Raw genomic sequence first — 25,171 nt, 5'->3', positions numbered from 1 at the left:
AGATAATGATGTTTTCAAGACAACTGTAAACTCTAGGTCAAATCATGACATCAGTGATCTTCAGCTCGGAAAGTCTGCGCTTTAGAAAGAGGCCAGAGTTCCCGACTTGAAGTTGGATGACTGTTCAAATCGATTTTTCCCAGTCGGAGTTAGTTTTTTCCCCAAGTTCCAGTTGTCTTGAACGCATTGAAGTCGGAAGTCAGAGATTTACGAGTTCCCAGTTTTCAGTTGTTTTGAATGCAACAGAGACATTATGTCAGACACATTTGCAAATGACTGTCATAGCCCCACATTAAAAAAGTAAACATTGGTTGTTAATTACATAATGGTTTTCACATGGTTGGTGTTGCTAGAATTTTCACATATCAAAATGGGGTCGTGGACTAAAAAAGTTTGGGAACCCCTTGCCTACAGGGTGGAGGTCAGAGACTTGGCAATGTGGAGACATGACAACAACCTCTCCCTCAACGTCAGTAAGACCAAGAAGCTGATCGTGGACTACAGGAGAAAGAGGGGAGAGAACGCCCCCATCCACATCGATGGGGCTGTAGTGGAAGGGTCAAGAGCTTCAAGTTCCTTGGCGTCGACATCACTACAGACTTAACATGGTCCAGACACACCCGCACAGTTGTAAAGAGCAGCACCTCTTCCCACTCAGGAGGCTGAAATTGGCCCTCGGATCCTCAGAAGGTTCTACAGCTGCACCATCATGAGAATCTTGACTGGATGATTGGTATGGCAAATGCACTGCCCTCGACCGCAAAGCGTTACCCAGGACATCACTGGGGCCGAGCTCCCTGCCATCCAGGACCTCTATCAGGCGGTGTCAGAGGAAGGCCCGAAGAATTGCCGAAGACTTCAGCCACCCAAGCCTAGACAGTTAAATTTGCTACCGTCCGCCAAAGCATCAGATCTCAGACTAACAGGCTCCGAAACAGCATCTACCCCAAGCCATAAGACTGCTAAATAGTTAATGAAATGGTTACACGGACTATCTGCATTGACAATATCTTGCACTGACTCTATGCACACTTACAAGACTATACAGTACTGTATATACTGTACACACTCACACACACTACACTGACACAAAACCCATACACATTCACATATACTACATACTGTAAATACGCATACGCACACACACACACACACATAACACACACGAATACCGACAGAACACACACACATCTCCACACAATTGTACACTCATCATATGCTGCTGCTACTCTGTTCTTTCTTCTTACTCATTATTATCTATCCTGATGCCTAGTCACTTTACCATGACTTTATGTACATATCTACCTCAAATACCTCGTACCCCAGCACATTGATCTGGTACTGGTACTCCCTGTGTTACTATTTTAATATTTGTTGGGAAGGGCTCATAAGCAAGCATTTCATGGTAAAGTCGACACCAGTTGTATTCGGGGCACGTAACACATTTGTCTTTTTGATTTTGATCAGATTACATTTTTTGTTGAAGAAAATGACGTGAAAACAACATTGATTCAACCAGTTTTTGCCCAGTGGGAAGAGACTTGAAGGTGACTAGTTGATTGTTTTGGGTTGAGAAGAGTGGAAAAATAGGAAGAGGAAAATGAAAAACAGAGTGGTTTTCAGACAACAAAGTTTGAGAGAGACATCCTTTCAAGGTGGCTTCTGAAATGACAATCTTAAAGGGAAGCAAGTGGTACAGAAAAGAGGGAGGGGTGTAAAGAGAGTGAGAGAGAGAGAATAAATCATGGATAGAGATTCCTGTAATGGTTGGTGGATTTGTAGATTTGTTTGTGTGTGCGTGCCTATGTGAGTGAGTGTGGCTGCAGGGCAGGCCATTTGCTGATTATGCAGCATGGATTGATGACTCTCCGACAGATGTGCTTCTAATGCATCTGTTTTCTCCTGCTTTTCCGCTGTTAATTCCGCTCCTATTACTTTTGGCCACGTGGAATTAAATGGCGGGAATAATTGGTGTGTCAGTGTCTCAGCCGCTGTTCCCTGCTGTGACCATGCATTACCATCATATTAGTACTGTGTGTGTGTGTGTTTGTGCGAGTGCGCGTTTTTGATATTTTCTTCATATTAATCTGTTCCACGTGACATGCTTCCATCAGACTGAAAGGTCTTCATTATAGCATGTTTTTGCATGAGGACATTCTACAAGATAATTCTCGAAGCAATCAACCTTTAATTATTCAGGCAGGTTAAGAACAATTGGACTCAGTGTTGTCCAGAAAAGTGTTTTACTCACATACGTTGCGTAACTGAGAGGAAAATGAATAGAAGAATCTGAAACGTCACAACACAGTGAACCACACCCAATATACAGAGGCAGCAACAACAAGAACATCAGTTGAGTCGTTAGTAAAGCGACACATCCCAGCAGTCTAGGTTGGGTCTGGACAAGACAAGACTAGATTTGAGAAGGTCACTGCACCTCTATTGGATGCTCTGTAGTTTTGTGTTACCGTTACCTTCTTGTTTCTCTCACTCTCTCTTCTTCCTGTTGTGTCTTGTAGCCTGTCTGATTAAACTATTTGTGTTCGGTCTTTTCAGAACGCCGAGGCCAGCTATGACTTCAGCAGCAATGACCCGTACCCATACCCCCGCTACACTGACGACTGGTTTAACAGGTAAAAACCAGCTGGCCAGCCCCTCGCCCCTCTAAAGTAATCTGCCCCATAAGAATTCATCACACAGTTATAGTTTTATTACTGTTTTTCCATTTGTGTGTGTGTTTGTGTGTGTGTGTGTGTGCGCTACCTGTTAGTGTATTAAATTATATGTGTGTGAATGTGTATACTTGTGTGGGTATGTGTGTGCTACCTGTCAGTGTATTCAATTGTGTCTGTGTGTGTGTGTGTGTGTGTGTGTGTGTGTGTGTGTGTGTGTGTGTGTGTGTGTGTGTGTGTGTGTGTGTGTGTGTGTGTGTGTGTGTGTGTGTGTGTGTGTGTGTGTGTGTGTGTGTGTGTGTGTGTGTGTGTGTGTGTGTGTGTGTGTGTGTGTGTGTGTGTGGGAATGCATGAATCTGTGTTTGCAGAGGAGTGAGTTTGAGCTTAGTGTCTGATAAACTCTGTTCTCCTTGGCTTGGCCATGGTATAGCAAGTCCTCTTGTCTGTATTGATTTTGTGCTTCCCTTAACCAGCACAAAAACACCCTGTGGCTTACTGCACTAGCATCGAATAGTCCCCGCGATATGCAACTTTTCAGGGAAGTCAGGAACCAATACACACAGTCAGTTAGGAAAGCAAGGCTAGCTTTTTTAAACAGAAATTTGCATCCTGCAGCACTAATTCCAAAAGGTTTTGGGACACTGTAAAGTCCATGGAGAATAAGAGTACCTCCTCCCAGCTGCCCACTGCACTGAGACTAGGAAACAGTGTCACCACTGATAAATCCATGATAATCGAGAATTTCAATAAGCATTTCTCTACGGCTGGCCATGCTTTCCACCTGGTTACCCCAACCCCGGCCAACAGCTCTGCACCCCCCGCAACAACTGGCCCAAGCCCCCCCAGCTTCTCCTTCACCCAAATCCAGACATCTGATGTTCTGAAAGAGCTGCAAAATCCGGATCCCTACAAATCAGCTGGACTAGACAATATGGACCCTCTCTTACTAAATTTATCTGCTGCCATTGTTGCAACCCCGATTACTAGTCTGTTCAACCTCTTTTTTGTATCGTCTGAGATTCCTAAAGATTGGAAAGCGGCCGCGGTCATCCCCCTCTTCAAAGGGGGAGACACTCTAGACCCAAACTGTTACAGACTTATATCTATCCTGCCCTGCCTTTCTAAAGTCTTTTAAAACCAAGTGAATAAACAGACCACCGACCATTTCGAATTCCACTGTACCTTCTCCGCTATGCAATCTGGTTTCCTAACTGGTCACAGGTGCACCTCAGCCACACTCAAGGTACTAAACGATATCATAACCGCCATCGATAAAAGACAGTACTGTGCAGCCATCTTCATCGACCTGGCCAAGGCTTTCGACTCTGTCAATCACCGTATTCTTATCGGCAGACTCAACAGCCTTGGTTTCTCCAATGACTGCCTCGCCTGGTTCACTAACTACTTCTCAGATAGAGTTCAGTGTGTCAAATCGGAGGGCCTGTTGTCCGGACCTCTGGCAGTCTCTATGGGGGTGCCACAGGGTTCAATTCTCGGGCTGACTCTTTTCTCTGTATATATCAATGATGTTTCTCTTGCTGCGGGGTGATTCTTTGATCCTCCTCTACGCAGACGACGCCATTCTGTATAAATCTGGCCCGTTTTTGTACACTGTGTTAACAAACCTCCAAACGAGATTCAGCGCCATACAACACTCCTTCCGTGGCCTCCAACTGCTCTTAAATGCTAGTAAAACGAAATGCATGCTCTTCAACCGATCGCTGCCCGCACCTGCCCGCCCGACTAGCATTACTACTCTGGACGGTTCTGACATATGTGGACAACTACAAACACCTAGGTGTCTGGTTAGACTGTAAACTCTCCTTCCAGACACACATTAAGCATCTCCAATCCAAAATTAAATCTAGAATCGGCTTCCTATTTCGCAACAAAGCCTCCTTCACTCATGCTGCCAAACTTACCCTCATAAAACTGACTATCCTACTGATCCTTGACTTCGGCAATGTCATTTACAAAATAGCCTCCAACACTACTCAGCAAATTGGATGCAGTCTATCACAGTGCCATCAGTTTTGTCACCAAAGTCCCATATACTACCCACCACTGCTCTCGTTGGCTGGTCGTTGGCTGGTCCTCGCTACATATTCGTTGCCAAACCCACTGGCTCCAGGTCATCTATAAGTCTTTGCTAGGTATAGCTCCGCCTTATCTCAGCTCACTGGTCACCATAGCAGCACCCACCCGTAGCACGCGCTCCAGCAGGTATTTTCCACTCGTCATCCCCAAAGCCAACACCTCACTAACTTTAAGTGTCAGCTGTCAGAGCAGCTTACCGATCACTGCAGCTGTACACAGCCCATCTGTAAATAGCCCATCCAACCAACTACCCACCTCATCCCCATATTTGTTTTTGTTTTTCTGCTCTTTTGCACACCAGTATTTCTACTTGCACATCCTCATCATCACACTCCAGTGTAATTTGTAATAAATTGTAATTAATTCGCCACTATTGGCCTATTTATTGCCTTACCTCCTTCCTTCATTTGCACACACTGTATGCAGCTATTCTATTGTGTTATTGACTGTACGTTTGTTTATCCCATGTGTAACTATGTGTTGTTGTTTTTGCAGCACTGCTTTGCTTTATCTTGGCCAGGTCGCAGTTGTTAATGAGAACTTGTTCTCAACTGGCCTACCTCGTTAAATAAAGGTGAAATAAAAATAATATATAAAAGAATCTCACCACGTCATTAATATCTTTGGGCACTCATAGCTGCTGCATTACTGCAGTCCACAACATATACCGCCCAGACTAGTTATTAAGGAGATATATCATGGGAGGTAGGTACTGTGGGTTAGAAGATATTGTGTGTTGCAATTTATTCCTGCATATCTGTATGAGTGGAAGTGAAGATTGGCTGATAAATTATGGATTAACTTAGTTTGATAGCTTGCCATCTGTAGAATATTTAGACACAGTTTAAATGTACTCTTTATTTGGATGAGTAGGCAACCTTACATTCCAGTGATGTAAATCTACCTAGACAATGCACTCTGTGAGATCTTCTACAGGTATGAGAGATACATAGAGATACGGTGGCTAGATTGGCATTTGTCCACTCTCTCCTGTCTGCAGTGCTCACAGGGGCGACCTTATGTCCGATAGCGTCGTATCTTTCTCCCATCGCCAACTCAGACTTCATGACCCACTGCTGCCGAGGGCACCTCAAGGACTAGACGATTAAACATAGAGAACACCATCCACCGTCACTGCTCTCCTCTCTTCACCACACATATATGTGTGTGTGTGTGTGTGTGTGTGTGTGTGTGTGGTGTAGCGTCGCCGCTGCTGAATTAGTGCAGTGCAGGACTCGGTGGCTAATTAGCTGTTTGTTTATAAATAGCAGACTTTCTGTGGCAAAGCATGCTGGGAAAGCCGAGAGGGCTCACTGCAGCTACCCTGTGGGAAGCCCCCCACACACAAACACACAGACACATAGGCATGTGCACACACACACAACGCAAGTTTGCCTTCGTATGACCTTTTAAAATGCCATCTCCTCAAACAACCATTGGATTTTAATGCAAATCGGAGATTCTACCAATTTCTTAATCTACCATCTTGTGGTAGGAAATGTTGAAGCTAATGTTATCCAGGTGGCGCAATGGGCTGATTCCTCATTCTAATTCTTATTGATTTGTGCCCCAAAATGCCATGGCGCGTCTTCCAACCGGTAATCCTATTCCGGATAGACATAATAGGTTTACACAGAAGTCACAAAGTCTACAATAGGTGGTTAAAGACCTGGTACATTGACCTAATACATCCAACTTTAGCCCGTTCCCCAATCTATCTGTGTGTTTCTGTGTGTAGTCATGGAACAAGGTGTGCTGGTGAGGTGTCTGCAGCAGCCAACAACAACATCTGCGGAGTGGGAGTGGCCTACAACTCTAAGGTGGCAGGTATGTAGACTACTCTAATACTGTGGTAAATAACAGCTGGCTTGGATGTAAAAGTACTAGTGATCACAGTCATTTTTGAAAACTTGTAAAAGTGGCAGTCATAATGACCGGTGCAAAGCATATGGTGGAAGGAAACTTTCTCTCGTTCACACCTATCCAATGCTTTTTAACTTTAGTAGTAGATGTAAGAAGAATCAAGTTGGCTACATAGCCATTTTTACGCCCTTGTAGCTAGTGATAGCTGGTGACAGTGATCAAAGGTTATCTACACAGAGGATACCAAACATTAGGAACACCTTCCTAATATTGAGTTGCACCTTCCCCTTTTGCCCTCAGAACAGCCTCAATTCGTCGGGGCATGGACTCTACAAGGTGTCGAAAGCGTTGCACAAGGATGCTGGCCAATGTTGACTCTAATGCTTCCCACAGTTGTGTCAAGCCTTGCACCTACTACCTTACCACCTTCTGAATGACACACATACACAATCAATGTCTCAATTTTCTAAAGGCTTAAAAATCCTTCTTTAACCTGTCACCTCACCATCATCTATACTGATTGAAGTGGATTTAACAAGTGACATCACTAAGGGACCATAGCTTTCACCTGGATTCACCTGGTCAGTCTATGTCATGGAAAGAGCAGGTGTCCTTAATGTTTTGTAACATCAGTGTATATACTGACAAGATACTGGACTTACTGCTCTAACAATGGGAATAAATGTCTGCAGGCTGAAGCAAAATGACTACAACATCGATAAAGACAATTCCATGCTTCCTCTGCTTCCTCTGCTTATTGAGTTCACCCTATGATTTGGCTCTATAGAGTACAATAAAATAACTTTTCGTGATTTGATTTGTCCTCTATTGTCCAAAACCTGGCATCAGTTCAGTTCGTCGTCTACTGTATCTACAAACTGGCAACACTTTGCTTTGTGTGGAATTACAATTTCCAGTGGAGAGACAACTTCATCATTATGTTGTTATTATAACCTTAAATTCATACATTTCCATAAAGGTTGAAAGGAGAAAGGAAAGCACCCTTATGAAGGCTTTGATGTTAAAATGTATTGTTTTGGAGATTTCATTATGTTAACATCACTTTTCCTCCAAATAGATTAATCAAGTGTGGCTGAATATGTTTTGTACAGTGAAGGCTCCTCAGAGGAGGAAGGGGAGGACCATCCTACTCAGTGAATTTCATAAAAATAAAAATAGATAAAACTATACTAAATATATTCACGTCACCAAATAACTAACTAAAACTCACTGTTTTGCAATGAAGATCTGCAGTAGCCTCAACAACACTCTCTGGGGTAGCACCATGGTGTAACCGGAGGACAGCTAGCTTCCGTCCTCCTCTGGGTACATTGGCTTCAATACAACACCTAGGAGGCTCCTGGTTCTCTCTCCCTTCCATAGACTTACACAGTAATTATGACGACTTCCGGAGGACGTCCGCCAACCTATCAGAACTGAAATGTTGTCCACTCAATCAAAGGTTCAGATAATTAAACTAGTGCTGAAAGCATAAGCTACAGTTAGCTAGCACTGCAGTGCATACAATGTGGTGAGTAGTTGACTCAAAGAGAGGGAAAGACAATAGTTGGTCATTTTTTAACAAATTTATTTATTAAAAAAAATGTAGGAGAAGCCACAGAGAGAGAGACAGAGACAGAGAGAGAGCTATATTTTGTTGTATTTTTTTAACTTTCACTTACTTAGCTAGCTAATGCAGCTAGCTAACTTATCCTACTCAAACACCTGGCTCAAACAGAGAGGAATGCTATTTATGTTAGCTATGTTAGTTATTGTAATTATTATAGTCAAGCCATAAACAAGATTCCCAGCTAGCACATAACTTTCTGAGAACCATATGTTACTTAGAGCTTGATGAGAGTGTGGTTATCTTATGGTTATATTGCATACAACCTTCCAACAACTTTGTGGGAATGGTGCAGGATAGTTGCTTGGCTTTGGGGCATTTTCAGCACATTTTTGGAACCTGACAAAAAAACATTATTTTCTTGGTATTTCATTACGTTTCCTAAAAGGTCAAACATGGTTACATTTCATTTCAATGTTGATAACCTATAATTTCCATTGTTAATAAAACCTTCCAGGAAGACTTTCAATGAACCATAATACACGTTCTCAGAACCTCCCTGCAAACTAAAAAGAAACATTCTCAGAACGTTTAAAAAACATTCCGATTTACCAGTCAGGAAACGTATTGTTTGTTCCCACAACCAATTTGAAACCAAAAACAGGAACCAAATGTGCTAGCTGGGGATATTCAGTCAACAGTGGCTTAGAATTGTATTAGTGTGTACCTTACACTCTCTGTCTCTCCACACCTGCCTACTGTTCTCCTCCTCCCCCAGGTATCCGCATGCTAGACCAACCCTTCATGACGGACATCATCGAGGCATCGTCCATCAGCCACATGCCCCAGGTCATTGACATCTACAGTGCCAGCTGGGGCCCCACCGATGACGGCAAGACAGTAGACGGCCCCCGAGAGCTCACTCTGCAGGCCATGGCTGACGGAGTCAACAAGGTACTTACACACGCACATGCACACACAAACACAAACACAAAAACACTGGTCTGACTGTGGATAGCAGGGTTGTAGAGTACTTTTCTTACTCAGATAACTCAGTTCTTTGAAGAGGCACACAGTATATGAGACTCAAGTCACAAAATAGGAAAATGAACAGCTTTACACAAGAACAGCCTTGCTGTTAGACACTTTCAGAGACACCCTGGAACACACAGTTATTTAGCATACTGCCCATGCCAGTGGCAATTAGCTGCTTGATTAATCATAATACCACATGCAGAGGGGTGGTCTGGTCTGCTCTGACCAGATCTCAAGCAGCGTTGCTGAATAGGTGCAAAATGTGTTCTAAGCCTGGCTAAGATAAGCACAACTAATCAAGCAGTATTTCACTCAGCCTTCTAATATATAATATATATATATATATATTAGAAGGCTGAGTGAAATAGTATATATATACCATTACGTAGGTTAGGCAGGATGTACATTGTAAAACAAAAACAAAAAAGTACCTTATTTTCCACCAACCCAAGATGAGAATCATTCAATTAGCTTTTTTTCCATTGAACAGCCATGCATGTTTCCTCAATTCTCTTCAACAGTTAGGGAACACTTTTCACCCCCACCCTGGTCCAATCACTTCACTCTAAACGAGTCACTTAGTTTGCATCTTGAGCGAGGCGGCTTCGTTTGGCAAATTGACGTGGATAATGGAATCAAATCACACGGAATGTTCCGGTACGGCGCTAGATATATGAGAGTGCTTGTTGGAGCGCCGGAGACAGAAGCCATGCACGTATGTGATCGCACCGTATTTCAAACATTTGCAATGGAAATGGAAAGGGAGGTATAGATGTTGAGAGAGGGACACGTACGTAACTCTGGTGAACCTAGATCCTCCACAAATAAACAGAAGGGATTTGAGATGCAGACACCTCTGGTGCTAATTCTTCAACTGGAGTGGGATACTAAGTGTTTCATATCACCCAACTGGGCACAAACTGGTTGAATCAACATTGTTTCAACGTAATTCGTCAACATGTTGTGATGTGGAATCTAAGTGGAAAATACTGTACATTGGATTTGAAAAAAGTAATCACCGTAAACTTTTGTACCGAGGATGAAATTTAAACCACAGGATTATGTCATTATGGTAACCAAATGTCAACATAGACAAACCTTTTACAACATTTGTTGAATTTGTACCTTTAAACCAGATTTTCTAAATTATATCTCATTCAGAAAATAAACTATAGGCTTGGCATCACCTCCTACTGGATCTATCTACATCTACCCTTTGGTCTCCCATCCAAGGTTTTAACCAAGCCCAACCTTGCTTAGCTATGATATTTGTTACTGACTATTACCAATGTACTATCGTGAGAATGTTTGTTGAGCAATCTCCACTTAAAAAAGAAATAGATTCACTGTTGCTTTCGAAGCCATTCCAAAGGGTAGGTTTAACAGAGCAAATGAAATGTGACCGTACTTTATCACTCATAAATCAATGATACTATTTAGTCCTCTAGCATTTGTAAAGTCATCAACAGCCATCAATTCAACCCAGAATTCAACTAAAAATAGACAATACAATAGGTCTAAGGTTTCAAGCTCTGGTTTACATTTAAAATGTGATCATATTTAGTGATGTTGAATTGTGTGACGTTGTCAACGCAACCAAATATAAATATTTAAAGGATCTGTATCTTCTGCTTGGAAAATTCCATCTGTGCCAATAATTAGCCTGGCTTTAATTCCAGTTTGTCTCCAAATTTAATCATTAGATTCACATCTCCATCTCAACCAAAAATCCAAGTTAAAGAGTAGGACTAAATCAAATCTAACTTTATTTAAAAAGGAATTTAATGTTTGATTTAATTTGATTTAGTCCTATTCTTTTGAGGACTAAGTCAGTGGTTACTGTAACTATACATTTCTTTTTATGTAATCATATAAAGCGTGCATGTTCAGGATAGCATACAAAGATCGTCACAGATCTGTGGATCTTCACAATTGCTGTAATAATCTGTGCAGAATCTTGAACGGCATTGGTCATTTGCACCATGTACTTTTAATGTAATCTCAACTGCAATCCGGGTCATTTGGTTCTTCTATTAGATGAAGCACAGTGATAACATTTTCATCTGTTGTACAAATAAACTAAATATCTGGAATTTGGTTGTGCATTTAGATGGCTGAAAGCATAGTGCTACACATTGTAAATTCAACTAACTTTGGCTGTCTTTTTGAGTGGGTGAGTCTAGGTTGTAATCTCTGTGATAAACGTCTCAACCAAATATTACCCAATTATCCATGTTGAAATGACATAGTGTGCCCAGTGAGAGCCCATTTGTCATCCCAAAACTGTTTTATGATATGGATATGTTGTTTGCTCTTTTCAATTCACATGGTGTATCTGTTTCGTATCTGATTGTTATGGTCGAGAAGAGAGTCGCTATAATAGAGAGAGAGAAACAATAAGATGGTTTGGAACAATATAATACAATGCAATACCTTGTACAGAGAACAGAGAATGCCCTCTTGGAACACTTAGTTCCCTTTTCTTAGCCCCTTTCTCAACGCGTTACTGAAATGACCAACCAGTATGCTAATTCGGATTAGATTGGGATTGGGTTCAACAGGGCTCAATTAGATTTGTAATTTTACACCCATGGACAAATTCCATATTCAATTGCATTAACCGGAAATGGAACTGACCCTGGCTTTGATGCTGAAGGTCAAGCTCAGTGGCTTTTCCGCCACATTACCTCTCTGTATCAACTCCTATGAGCTCAGTGGCTTTTCCACCACATTACCTCTCTGTATTCACTCCTATGAGCTCAGTGGCCATACATGTAAGGAGAGGAGAAAATGAAAGCAATCAAGAAACTAATAGCATCCGACTGGGCATACCACATAATTTCAACCTGGATAATTGGGTAATATTTGGTTGAGACGTTGATCAATGAGATTAAATCAAATCAAATTTTCTTGGTCACATACAGTACACATATTTAGCAGATGTTATTGTGGTTGTAGCGAAATGCTTGTGTTCGTAGCTCAAACAGTGCAGTAGTATCTAACAATTCACAACAATACTCACAAATCTAAAAGTAAAAGAATGGAATTAAGAAATATACTGTATAAATATGAGGACGAGCAATGTCGGCGTGGCATTGACTAAAATACAGTAGAATACAGTATATACATATGAAATGTGTAAAACAGTATGTAAACATTATTAAAGTGTCTAGTGTTCCATTATTAAAATGACCAGTGATTCCATGTCTATGTACATAGGTCATCAGACTCTATGGTGCAAGGATGAGTAACCGGGTGGTAGCCAGCTAATGATGGCTATTTAACAGTCTGATGGCCTTGAGACAGAAGCTGTTTTTCAGCCTCTCGGTCCCAGCTTTGATGGACCTGTATTGACCTCGCCTTCTGGATGATAATGGGGTGAACAGGCCGTGGCTCTGGTGGTTGATGTCCTTGATGATCTTTTTGGCCTTCCTGTGGGTGCTGGGTGCTGTAGGTGTCCTGGAGGGCAGACAGTGTGCCCCCGTTGATGCGTTTGGCAGACCGCATTACCCTCTGGAGAGCCCTGTGGCTGCGGAAGGTGTAGTTGCCGTACCAGGCATTGATACAGCCCGATAGGACGCTCTTAATTGTACATCTGTTGCGCCTTCTTCACCACACTGTCTGTGTTGTGGACAATTTCAGATTATCAGTGATATGTATGCAGAGGAACTTGAAGCTTTTCACCTTTTCCAATGCAGTCCCGTCGATGTGGATAAGGGCTTGCTCCCTCTGCTGTCTCCTCAAGTCCATTATCACCTCCTTCGTTTTGTTGACTTTGAGGGAGAGGTTATTTTCCTGGCAACGCTCCGCCAGGGCCCTCGCCCTCCCGGTACGCTGTCTCGTCATTGTTGGTAATCAGGCCTACTACTGTTCTGTCGTCTGCAAACTTGATGATTGAGTTGGAGGCGTGCGTGGCCATGAACTCATGGGTGAACAGGTAGTACAGGGGGGCTGAGCACCACCCTTGTGAGGCCCCTGTGTTGAGGATCAGCATAGTGGAGGTGTTGTTTCCTACCTTCACCACCTGGGGGCGGCCCGTCTGGAAGTCCAGGACCCAGTTGCACAGGGCAGGGTTCAGACCCAGGGCCCAAAGCTTAATGATTAGCTTGGAGGGTACTATGGTGTTTAAGGCTGAGCTATAGTCAATGAACAGCATTCTTACATAGGTATTCCTCTTGTCCAGATGGGAGAGAGCAGTGTGCAATGCGATGACGATTGCATCGTCTTTGGATCTATTGGGGCGGTAAGCAAATTGAAATGGGTCTAGGGTGACAGGTAAGGTGGAGGTGATATGATCCTTAACTAGCCTTTCAAAGCACTTCATGATGACAGAAGTGAGTGCTACAGGGCAATGGTAATTTAGTTCAGTTACCTTTGCTTTCTTGGCCACAGGAACAATGGTGGACATCTTGAAGCAAGTGGGGACAGCAGACTGGGATAGGTAGAGTATGTCTGTAAACACTCCAGCCAGCTGGTCTGCGCATGCTCCGAGAACATGGCTAGGGATTCCGACTGGGCCTGCAGCCTTTGCGAGGGTTAACACGCTTAAACATCGTACTCACGTCGGCCACGGAGAATGAGAGCCCACAGAAGGTGTTTAGCTTGTCTGGGAGCAAGACGTCAGTGTCCGCGATGTGGCTGGGTTGCCCTATGTAACTCACGATTGTCTGTAGACCCTGCCACATATGCAGTATTTCTTTAGTGCCTTCTTGCAAAGAGGATGCATGTTTTAGAATATTTTTATTCTGTACAGGCTTCCTTCTCTTCACTCTGTCAATTAGTTTAGTATTGTGGAGTAATTACAATGTTGTTGTTCCATCATCAGTTTTCTCCTATCACAGCCAATAAACTCCGTAACTGTTTAAAGTAACCATTGGCCTCCTGGTGGAATCCCTGATGATTTCCTTCCTCTCCAGCAACTGAGTTAGGAAAGACGCCTGCATCTTTGTAGTGACTGGGTGTATTGATACAACATCCAAAGTTTAATTAATAACTTCACCATTCTCAAAGGACAATTCAATGTCTGCCCTTTTTTTACCCATCTACCAATAGGTGCCGATCTTTGCGAGGCATTGGAAAACCTCCCGGGTCTTTGCGGGGTAATCTGTGTTTAAAATACACTGCTCGACTGACCATACAGATTATTGTATGTGTGGGATACAGCGCTGAGGTAGTCATTCAAAAATCATGTTAAACAGTATTATTATACACAGAGTGAGTTCATGCAACTTATGTGACATGTTAAGCCCATTTTTACTCCTGAACTTATTTAGGCTTGCCATAACAAAGGGGTTGAATACTTATTGCCTCAAGATATTTCAGCTTTTCAGGTTGAATTGAAACAATAGCTGTTGATGACTTTGCAAATGTTATATACTGTAGTCCTAAATAAAATCATTGATGATAAACTGTATGAATGATAGGGTATGGTCAGATTTAATTTGCTCTGTTAAACCTACCCTTTGGAATGACTTTGATAGCAATAGTAAACCTATTTAGTTTTTAAGTGGAGATCACTCTAAAATTATTCTCATGCACATTGATAGCACATTGTCCAGTAGGAGGTGATGCCCAGCCTATATACAGTTGATGTCGGAAGTTTACATACAGTGGGGCAAAAAAGTATTTAGTCAGCCACCAATTGTGCAAGTTCTCCCACTTAAAAAGACGAGAGAGGCCTGTAATTTTCATCATAGGTACACTTCAACTATGACAGACAAAATGAGAAAAAAAATCCAGAAAATCACATTGTAGGATTTTTAATGAATTTATTTGCAAATTATGGTGGAAAATAAGTATTGAGATAAACTTTTGTTATTGACCAAATACTTATTTTCCACCATAATTTGCAAATAAATTCATTAAAAATCCTACAATGTGATTTTCTGGATTTTTTTTCCTCATTTTGTCTGTCATAGTTGAAATGTACCTATGATGAAAATTACAGGAGGAAGGAAAATTATGTGGATATATTGAAGCAACATCTCAAGACATCAGTCAGGAAGTTGAAGCTTGGTCGCAAATGGGTCTTCCAAATAGACAATGAACCCAAGCATACTTCCAAAGTTGTGATAAAATGGCTTAAGGACAACAAAGTCAAGGTATTGGAGTGGCCATCACAAAGCCCTGACCTCAATCCCATAGAACATTTGTGGGCAGAACTGAAAAAGCGTGTGCGAGCAAGGAGACCTACAAACCTGACTCAAGTTACACCAGCTCTGTCAAGAGGAAAGGGCCAAAATTCACCCAACTTATTGTGGGAAGCTTGTGGAAGGCTACCCGAACCGTTTGACCCAGGTTAAACAATTTAAAGGCAATGCTACCAAATACTAATTGAGTGTATGTAAACTTCTGTCCCACTGGGAATGTGATGAAAGAAATAAAGGCTGAAATAAATCATTCTCTCTACTATTATTCTGACATTTCACATTCTTAAAATAAAGTGGTGATCCTAACTGACTTAAGACAGGGAATTTTTAGATGTCAGGAATTGTGAAACTGAGTTGAAATGTATTAGGCTAAGGTGTATGTAAACTTCCGACTTCAACTGTATTGTTTTTTTTCTGATAGTGGATATAACGTTGAAGATCTGACGTTGTTTTAAAGGACTAAATTCCACATATTTTATGTAAGGTTTGTGTATGATGACATAATCCGGTGGTAGAAATGTTACCCTTTTTTCAAATTCAATGTATTTCCAACATAAATTCCACGTCACAATACGTTGACAAATTAAGCAATGTTGATTCAACCAGTTTGTTCCCAGTGGGATACAGCTCTGGTATGTTTGTACAACCAGTAATGGCTCCCTCCCACATCTCTCCACATTATTATCTCAACAGCTAGAGCTAATGAGTAAACAATTATAGTGCTTTGACTAAACCTGAGATTTGTTTTGGTTGGTTTGTGACACTAGCACTAAAATACACTTTATCTGTACTGTTGCTGGAGTGAATAAAAGACTGTCTCTCTCTCCCTCTCCAACATTCATATTTTTTTTTCATTTTTTTCATTTTTTTTTTCCATCTGCACGACTCTTCAAACTCCCACCTCTTTCTCGCGTTCTTTATGTAACTGATTGTCAGCAACAGAAGATGAGAGCTATCATAACACAAAGATGTGTCAGGTATTAGAGCTTGAGGAAAATAAACCACAAACTAAAAGCTTGACACTGGTGTTTCTCTACATGATACCGTTATGGATGTCTTTCTGACAAGGTAGCTACAGGTCTTGGTATAAAAAAAATTAAATATGATCATCCAGAGGCGGAAATAACTTAACCCAACTATGGAAGCTGTCAGAGAGCAATAGAACATTGCTTACATCTGCTATGACAGGCTCATTGTCCACCTTCCCTCCCAAATGCCTGGGAGGAATGAGAGATCCTCAGGGTCAGTAGTTTCAGCCTTACATCACACACACATTTATGTTGTCTCCAATTTATATCTATCGCTGTAAAACTACCAAAGAAAGGGCTAATAATAGCCCATATTAATATATGTAGCCTTAGAAATAATGTTAATGAAATCATTAACTTGTTAACATCAGATAACATTAATAAACTTGCCATCTCTGAAAGTCACTTAAATAATTCCCTTGATGATACAGCAGTAGCAATACAAGGATATAACATCTACAGAAAGGAATGCCTATGGGGGAGGTGTTGCTGTATATGTTCAGAGCCTTATTCCTGTGAACTTAGCGAAGATCTCATGTCAAATGTTGAAGTGTTGCAAGTTTACATCTAAAGCCTCTTTTTTGGGGGTGCTGCTATAGGCCACCAAATGCTAACGGTCAGTATTTGGATAAAACTATGTGTGCAATGCTTGATAATGTGTGTGATGTTAACAGAGACGTCTATTTCCTGGATGACCTGAACACTGACTGGTTAGCAACTAGCTGTCCTCTCAAGAGGAAGCTTGTAACTGTGACCCAAGAGGAAGCTGTAATATGACCCAGGTTATCACTCAACCAACTAGAGTGCATACCAATAGTGTTGGATCTGTGACATCCACTTGTATTGATCATATCTTCACTAATGCTGCAGAGCTTTGCTCCAAAGCAAAATACATTTCCATTGGCTGTAGTGACCATAACATTGTGGAAATAACAAGAAAAGCCAAAGTGCCTAAGGTTGGGCCTAAAGTAATTTATAAGAGATCATACAAAATGTTTACTCAGGATTATTTTGATGAAAATGTCAAGTTTGTTGGTCTGATGTGTATGAGGAAGTGAATATAAATGCAGCACTGGAAGTATTTGTAAAATGATTCATACCAATTGTTGACAAGCATGCACCTGTTCAAAAACTAACTGAGAGCTGCTTAAAGAGAAATGCAAAAGAGGTGGCAAACAAGTCAGGCTGCTCAACATACTGTAAATTGAGAAAGGTTGTGACTAAACTTAACAAAAGTTTAAATAAATGATACTACCAAACAAAGATAAATTACATAAAACACAATGGAAAAATACTTTAGATTACTTTAAATTATATCAGCTGCAGAAAACCCAGTTCATCTCTATCATTCGTTGAAGTTGATGGGTTATTTATGTTGCCAATAATTTCAATCATTATTTCACTAATAAAGTAGAAAAGTGAGATGACAACATTGATCATTTAACAATCATATTTTTGTATAAAATATTTACTAATGAAAGAGAAGGATTACTGTTTTGAATATGGTCAAGTTAGAATGGAAGAGGTGGAAAAACTATTGTTATCCATCAATAATGATAAGCCACCAGGTATATACAACCTTGATAGGAAACTATTTAGAATTGTAGCAGACTGTCTTGCCACCCCTATTTGCTATTTATTTAACTGAAGCCTAAAGGAGTGTGTGTGTCCACAGGCGTGTAAGGAAGCTAAAGTAAATCCACTGCCTAAAAATAGGAAAGCACCCTTTGCTGGTTCTAAAAGCCACCCAATCAGTTTGCTGTCAGTTCTTAGTAAACTGAAGAGGATTGTGTTTGGCCAAATACAAAGCAATTTTCACAGAACAAGTTAACTACTGACGTTCAGCATGCATACAGAGAAGGTCACTCAACTTGTACTGCACTGACTTAGATGACTGATGATTGCTTAAAATAAATGCAAAATAAGATGATAGTTGGAGCTGTACTGTTAGATTTCAGTGCAGCCTTTGATATTATTGATCATAAATTGTTATTAAAAAACTCACTTGGTATGGCTTTACATCACCTGCCATCACATGGTTGGAAAGTTATTTATCCAATAGGACCCAGAGAATATTTTTCAATGGAACTTTCTCTAACATCACATATGTACAGTGCGGTGTCCCTCAGGGCATTTTCCTTGGGCCATTACTCTTCTCTATTTTTACAAATGACTTACACAAAGCTAGAATGACTATGTGTGCGGATGATTCCACACTCTACATGTCAGCACCCAAAGCCAGTGAGCTCACTGAAATTCAAAATAAGGAGATACTGTCAGTGTCAGAATGGGTGATTAATAATAAACTGGTCTTAAATATATTTCAAACTAAAAGCATTGTATTTGGTTCAAAACATTCTCTTGAGATCTAAAGCTCAACTGGAGTTGTACATAAAGTGTGTGACCATTGAGCAAGTTGAGGAAGCTAAACTCCTAGGTATAACATTGGATGGTCAATTATCATGGGCAAGTGATATTGACAAAGTTGTTGTGACGATGAGGAGCGATACTGTCATAAAAAGATATTCCAATTTTTTTACACAAAAATCAAAAAAATAGTTGTTCAGGCTCTGGTCTTGTCCCATCTTAGTTTTTTTGTAAATCGCTTTGGTACTATTTTCACAAGTATGTGATATATTTTCACAACTCTTTGTACAAAAGTTCAAACTGGTCATACTTGTAACGCAGCCAGTCTTTCATTCAAAACCTGTCATTGTGCATTCATTTGGATTGTAAACATCTCTCACTACACAACCATTGATTCAAAATATGCATTTATTGTGAAATGTAATGAGAAAATTGTCTTAATCATCTAAATGCAACAATGATATATTTTCAATTTAGTTTTCAGTTAATCAAATAGCAAACAATGCAAGGTACACATTTCAAATTGCCCTTAGAAGTGTTGAAAGTAATATCCTACAGTACTGTACATTTGACCATTTTCACATTAGGCAATACACTTACATTACCCAACAAAATTGACAGAAAATCTATCATTTCCATAATATCTATACAATGGGTAATCAAAGGTGTGGTCAGTGAAGACATCCTCTACAATCATTCATGACAATTTTTATATATATTTTTCAGATAGAATTGCAACATAGGTGTGCTGTCTGTAATCAAATGTAAGAAATTAAATGAATGAAAATAAACGTTTAGCACCATTTATTTGTATCAAATAAGTTCATATTCATTTTAAAACAACACCATACTAATGTTTTAACTTAGGAAGAGTTCAGAAATCAATATTTGGGGGAATAACCCTGATTTTCAATCACAACTTTCATGCGTCTTGGCATGCTCTCCACCAGTCTTTCACATTGATGTTGGGTGACTTTATACCACTCCTGGTGCAAAAAATCAAGCAGCTCGGCTTTGTTTGATGGCTTGTGACCATCCATCTTCCTCTTGATCACATTCCAGAGGTTTTCAATGGGGTTCAGGTCTGGAGATTGGGTTGGCCATGACAGGGTCTTGATCTAGTGGTCCTCCATCCACACCTTGATTGCCCTGGCTGTGTTGCATGAAGCATTGTCCTGCTGGAAAAAACCACTCATCAGAGTTGGGGAACATTGTCAGAGCAGAAGGAAGCAAGTTTTCTTCCAGGACAACCTTGTACTTAACCTTGGCTTGATTCATTCGTCCTTCACAAAGACAAATCTGCCCCCATTCCAGCCTTGCTGAAGCACTCCCAGATCATCCCCGATCCTCCACCAAATTTCACAGTGGGTGCGAGACACTGTGGCTTGTAGGCCTCTCTAGGTCTCGCACCCACTGTGAAATTTGGTGGAGGATCGGTGATGATCTACCTAAACATACTTGGCCCGCAGTTGTTTCACCTGGTCGTTATTTCTCTCAAAAGGCACCAGGTAAATGTGTTTCATAGATACCTGGTGACTCTTCAAAAGGTGGGCAATTGTTGGTAGGTTGAGGGAGGCCACATTGGCAAAGGTAGCCTGCTTTATTTTGGACAGCTGTATGTCATTCCTGGCCCCTACCATTTCCACCACTGCTCACCCCTGCTGGTTGGTCAGCTCACAGCCACCACCATGGGGTCTTCTGTCAATTCTGAGGGTAAAACTGTCAATAGATCATACTGTAAGAATACTGTAACATGTTTTGGGAATTTACATGCATTACAATATGTAATTTACTGTAAATGTAATGGTCAAGCATAGTGCATATCCTGCAGACTTTCCGGTTTTCTTGGATAAATGTTCTCATGATGGAATTTACAGTTAATCTTTTCAGATTGGGGTGCACTCATCTGGCAGCCTCTGACGTGGTAAGGCTTTTGTTAACCACATGGTCAATGACGATGGCCCGGACTTCATTAGATACAACAGTTCCCTGCCATCTGCCTCCCTCTCTCTGATGTCCACCTCTTTGACGGGTCCAATGCCCAACTCTTTGATGGGGCCCATGCCCACCTCGTTGACCTCTTTGATGGGTCCCATGCCCACCTGTTTGATGGGTCCCATGCCCACCTGTTTGATGGGTCCCATGCCCACCTCTCTGACGGGCCTCTTGTCCACGATCTCTTTGATTTCTTCCTCCCTCTTGCTGTCTATCCTGCTCCATGTTGAAAGACATTGCAAGTGTTCACACACACCCTTTTATATGATGACCCATTGTGCTTAGCACAATGTTAAATCAATTAGCAATAACAAGTAGTCATTATGTATGGTAATCATCTATCATACATGTCATTTAGATGTTTATACTTTACAAACACACATTTTATTTCTGTAGTTCTCAATTTCCATTTATAGTAGACACACCAGTTTAAAATCTATAGGTTTACCAAACAGTTAAGTGATTAACCAACCATTAAGCACAGTTGGATTAAGTGACAGTCAAATGTATTTAAACAAATGAGAAGAGAATCATATGAAAAGTGTTGTGAGCGTTGCATTGTGGAAGGCAATTATTTTATATGAAAGTTATTTCTAGATGAAACTCTGATTAGGTTTGCTGAAAAAGTTACTGTATGATGTTGTGTGTTGTACTTAGTCAATGGAAAAGGTGCTTAACGTTTAGAAAAAAACAGACTCTTTGATGATCTGTTTTGAGTTTTGTACTAAGAGTTGTGAAATTTTACCACATACTTGTGAAAATAGTACCAAAGCAAGAAAAAAAAAACAATGAATTACTGTCCGGTAATATGGTCAAGTACAGCAAAGAAAGACCTAGCAAAGCTGCAACTGTCTCAAAACAGAGCAGCACACCTTGCCCTTAACTGCTGTCGTGGAAATGACCACCAGGGACACCTGAAGTCAATATTAAATGAATCATTCTTTATTGACAGCAAGCTGGAGAGGTTCCAACCAACTTAATGCACCATATTACACGTTGGTGGGGAGCTCCGCCGGGGCAGTCCCATTAGTTCTCTTATAAACTGCTTACACAGACAAGTTATATTTGCATGATTTACATTATTCATTATTCATTCAACATTAACTTTTGGATCATGCATGTGACCGACCAATACCTAACGAGGCTTCTTCTCTCAAAGCTGAGACCTTAAAACTGAGATATCCCGTTCCGTTCTCAAAGCAATGTTCTGGACGTACTGCCAAATTACTTGTACTGATAGTGAGGATTCCTCCCATGCACGATCAATCAGTCACTTGCATGAACCCAGTCGAATTGGTTATTAGAAAGCACAAACATAAAATGTTCATTCACACAGCACATACAGAACTAACATCAACAACATGCATGTCAGTCTTTTCTGGTTGAGGGTTGACAAGAGATTAACTTCTCTTTTAGTTTTTATGAGAAATAATACTGTGATGAAAATTCCAGATTGTCTGCATAATCAAATAACATTCAGCCCAGAGTCCCATACATACAGCACATGACAAGACATGCCACCAGGGGTCTTGTCACAGTCCCCAAGTCCAAAATGAATTCACAGCAACTGACATTTTTATGCAGAGCCATGATCGCATGGAACCCCCTTCCATCTCCAATTACTCAAGCAAACAGCAAAATAACCTTTAAAAAACGGATTAAAAAACAACTCATGGAATGGAGGGGACTGTGAGGGGACACACACACACACAAACACACTCTAACACACACACTATGATTTAGTTGTATTGTTTGTATACTTTTTTTGGTTTCATTGTTTGTATATTGTTTTATTTAAAATTTGTGTGACTTTTCTTGTCTATCAGTGTATCAGTGTTTTGTTACTTGTCATGTATTGTGATTTTTGTGGACAACAGGAAGAGTAGCTGCTGCTTGTTTAAAAGCTAATGGGATCCAAATAAACAAATAAGCAATTGCAAATTTTTTGCTGTATTATTTGATAATAGTAGCAGTGGTAATAGTCATAGTAGCAGGTGTAGGGATAGTCAGGCAATGTTTAATTATACTGAACAAAAATATAAACGTTTGCCATATGCACAAAAAGCTTATTTCTCTCAAATGTTGTGCACAAATGTATTACATCCCTGTTAGTGAGCATTTCTCCTTTGCCAAGATAATCCATCCACCTGACAGGTGTCGCATATTAAGAAGCTGATTAAACAGCATGATCATTTCACAGGTGCACCTTGTGCTGGGGACAATAAAAGGTCACTCTAAAATGTGCAGTTTTGTCACACAACCCAATGCCACAGTTTTGAGGGAGCGTGCAATTGTCATGCTGACTGCAGGAATGTCCAACAGAGCTGTTGACAGATAATTTAATGTTAATTTCTCTACCATGTCAGTTTTAGAGAATTTGGCAGTACGTCCAACCGGCCTCACAACCACAGGCCACGTGGGGCTGAGAAGTATTTCTGTCTGTAATTAAGCCCTTTGAGAAAAACTCATTCTGATTGGCTGGTGCTGGCTCCCAAGTGGGTGGGCCTATGTCCTCCCAGGCCCACCCATGGCTGCACCCCTGCCCAGCGATGTGAAATCCATAGATTATGGACTCATTTATTTATTTCTATTGACTGATATCCTTCTAGGAATTGTAACTCAGTAAAATGTTCAAAATTGTTGCATGTTGCGTTTATATCTTTTTTCAGGATAGCATGATTGTAATCATCATTATTAGCAGTTTGTATGATAATTGTTGGAACATTGTAAAATAATGTAACTAGTTTTACTACTACAGCACTACTGCTAATGTACTGCTTCCACTACCACTACCACTGTTTCTACCACTATCACACATCCTGAAGTCAGTTGATGTGTTGTCTCGTAGGGCCGAGGAGGGAAAGGCAGTATCTACGTGTGGGCATCTGGAGACGGCGGTAGCTATGACGACTGTAACTGTGACGGTTACGCCTCCAGCATGTGGACCATCTCCATCAACTCAGCAATCAACGATGGTCGTACGGCTCTGTACGACGAGAGCTGCTCCTCCACCCTCGCATCCACCTTCAGCAATGGGCGCAAGAGGAACCCTGAAGCTGGCGTGGTGAGTGTGTGAGAAAGAGTGTGAAAGACAGAGAGAGAGAAAAAGAAAAAGAGAGCATGTGTGTGTGGTTGACCAAGTTCATCTCATTGTTATCCTCAGTCTGAGTACATTGAGTACACTGAGTGCTCAGATTTATACGATTTCTATCCTTGAATCCGACCCTACAAAGACAAGGTTGCATAATGATATGGTCTTTTCAGACAACTTTCCATTGTTCTGTGTCGTTACGAGACATTAACTATTCACTGAAGACTGAATACCTGTCCTTAGTTGTATGCAGTCTTTCTCTGTGATTGATTGAGGGATTGTTCTATTCTTTCATTTGAACAATCCCCAGAGATGGAAACATGGCACTCAATCTATTCCTTATTTCAATGTATGTCAGCCCATTCAGCAGAAGAAAAACTCTGGGATGAGGCAGGGGAGGTTATAAGCCTGTGATTTCACTGGGGGTGTTGAATATCAGGTGGAGATTGAGGGGGCAGATGTGTGATCAGTTATACATCGCTCTTTCTAACACAGTGTAACAAAGAACATCTGGGGTCCTCGAAGTATCAGGCACTGAGATAGACAGCTCACAATCTAGTGGTGCCTGATTATTGTCTCCTCATGGTCTAGTTTTCATGGATAATAAAAGAAGATAGAAAAGAGGATTGGAAGGAGGGAGATTGTTAAACCCTTTTCATCTCTGCTTACTGTCAAACAGGACATACAAGTATAAAATAGGATTTTACTATAAGGAAGATGTAGACTAGACACAGTACATTTTACTATTGTTCCCCATTTGTAGATTGTATGTGGTCTGGGATTTGTTCAGGTTATTGTTCATTTTAGAATACATAGAAGATATATCGAGAATAAACTCTGTCCCTGAAATGATCTGTGGGTCTAGAAGACAAGCCAGTTGCTCAACAACCCTGTGACTGTTTCATATCTGTCATCAGAGTAGAGGATTGGGACAATGATTAGCAGAGACATATGGGCTACAACTGTCTGCTTTGTTGTTATTTCAGTATTTATCTGGGGAATTGTGTCACGGGCAGAGTTATCACAAGACAATGTGTGAATCATCTGTGCCTTAGATAAATGCTATGATATATATATATATATATATATAGAGAGAGAGATATCTAGAGATAAAAGACCATCTGACTTTGATGGTCATACTACAGTCATTCTGGTCATACTAATCCCTTTCACTCACTCTTTTGAGTTTTCTCTTGCCACTTTGCCACACGGTAGCTTGTTCTTCTGTTGTTTTGTTGTTCTGTAATTCGTAGGCAACTTTTTAAGAAAACACTATATAAATACAATTTCATTAATATGTGTTCAGT

The 25,171-nt window shown here is 40.8% G+C and overlaps 1 protein-coding gene across 1 annotated transcript in view; it reads left to right on the top strand.

The window, feature by feature from the left end:
- Positions 1 to 25,171, top strand: part of pcsk2 (proprotein convertase subtilisin/kexin type 2) — an 82,612-nt gene that overhangs the window by 34,915 nt on the left and 22,526 nt on the right. The window contains exons 6-9 of the mRNA XM_038960884.1: positions 2,557 to 2,633; positions 6,508 to 6,596; positions 8,978 to 9,153; positions 23,622 to 23,837. Of these exons, the coding sequence (XP_038816812.1) occupies positions 2,557 to 2,633; positions 6,508 to 6,596; positions 8,978 to 9,153; positions 23,622 to 23,837 (558 nt within the window). The remainder of the gene's footprint in view (positions 1 to 2,556; positions 2,634 to 6,507; positions 6,597 to 8,977; positions 9,154 to 23,621; positions 23,838 to 25,171) is intronic.

The sequence above is a fragment of the Salvelinus namaycush genome, chromosome 22 (genome assembly GCF_016432855.1).
Source record: "Salvelinus namaycush isolate Seneca chromosome 22, SaNama_1.0, whole genome shotgun sequence".
NCBI lineage: Eukaryota > Metazoa > Chordata > Actinopteri > Salmoniformes > Salmonidae > Salvelinus > Salvelinus namaycush.
The sequence above is the reverse complement of the archived record's forward strand: the minus strand, read 5'-3'. Positions and strand labels throughout refer to the sequence as shown.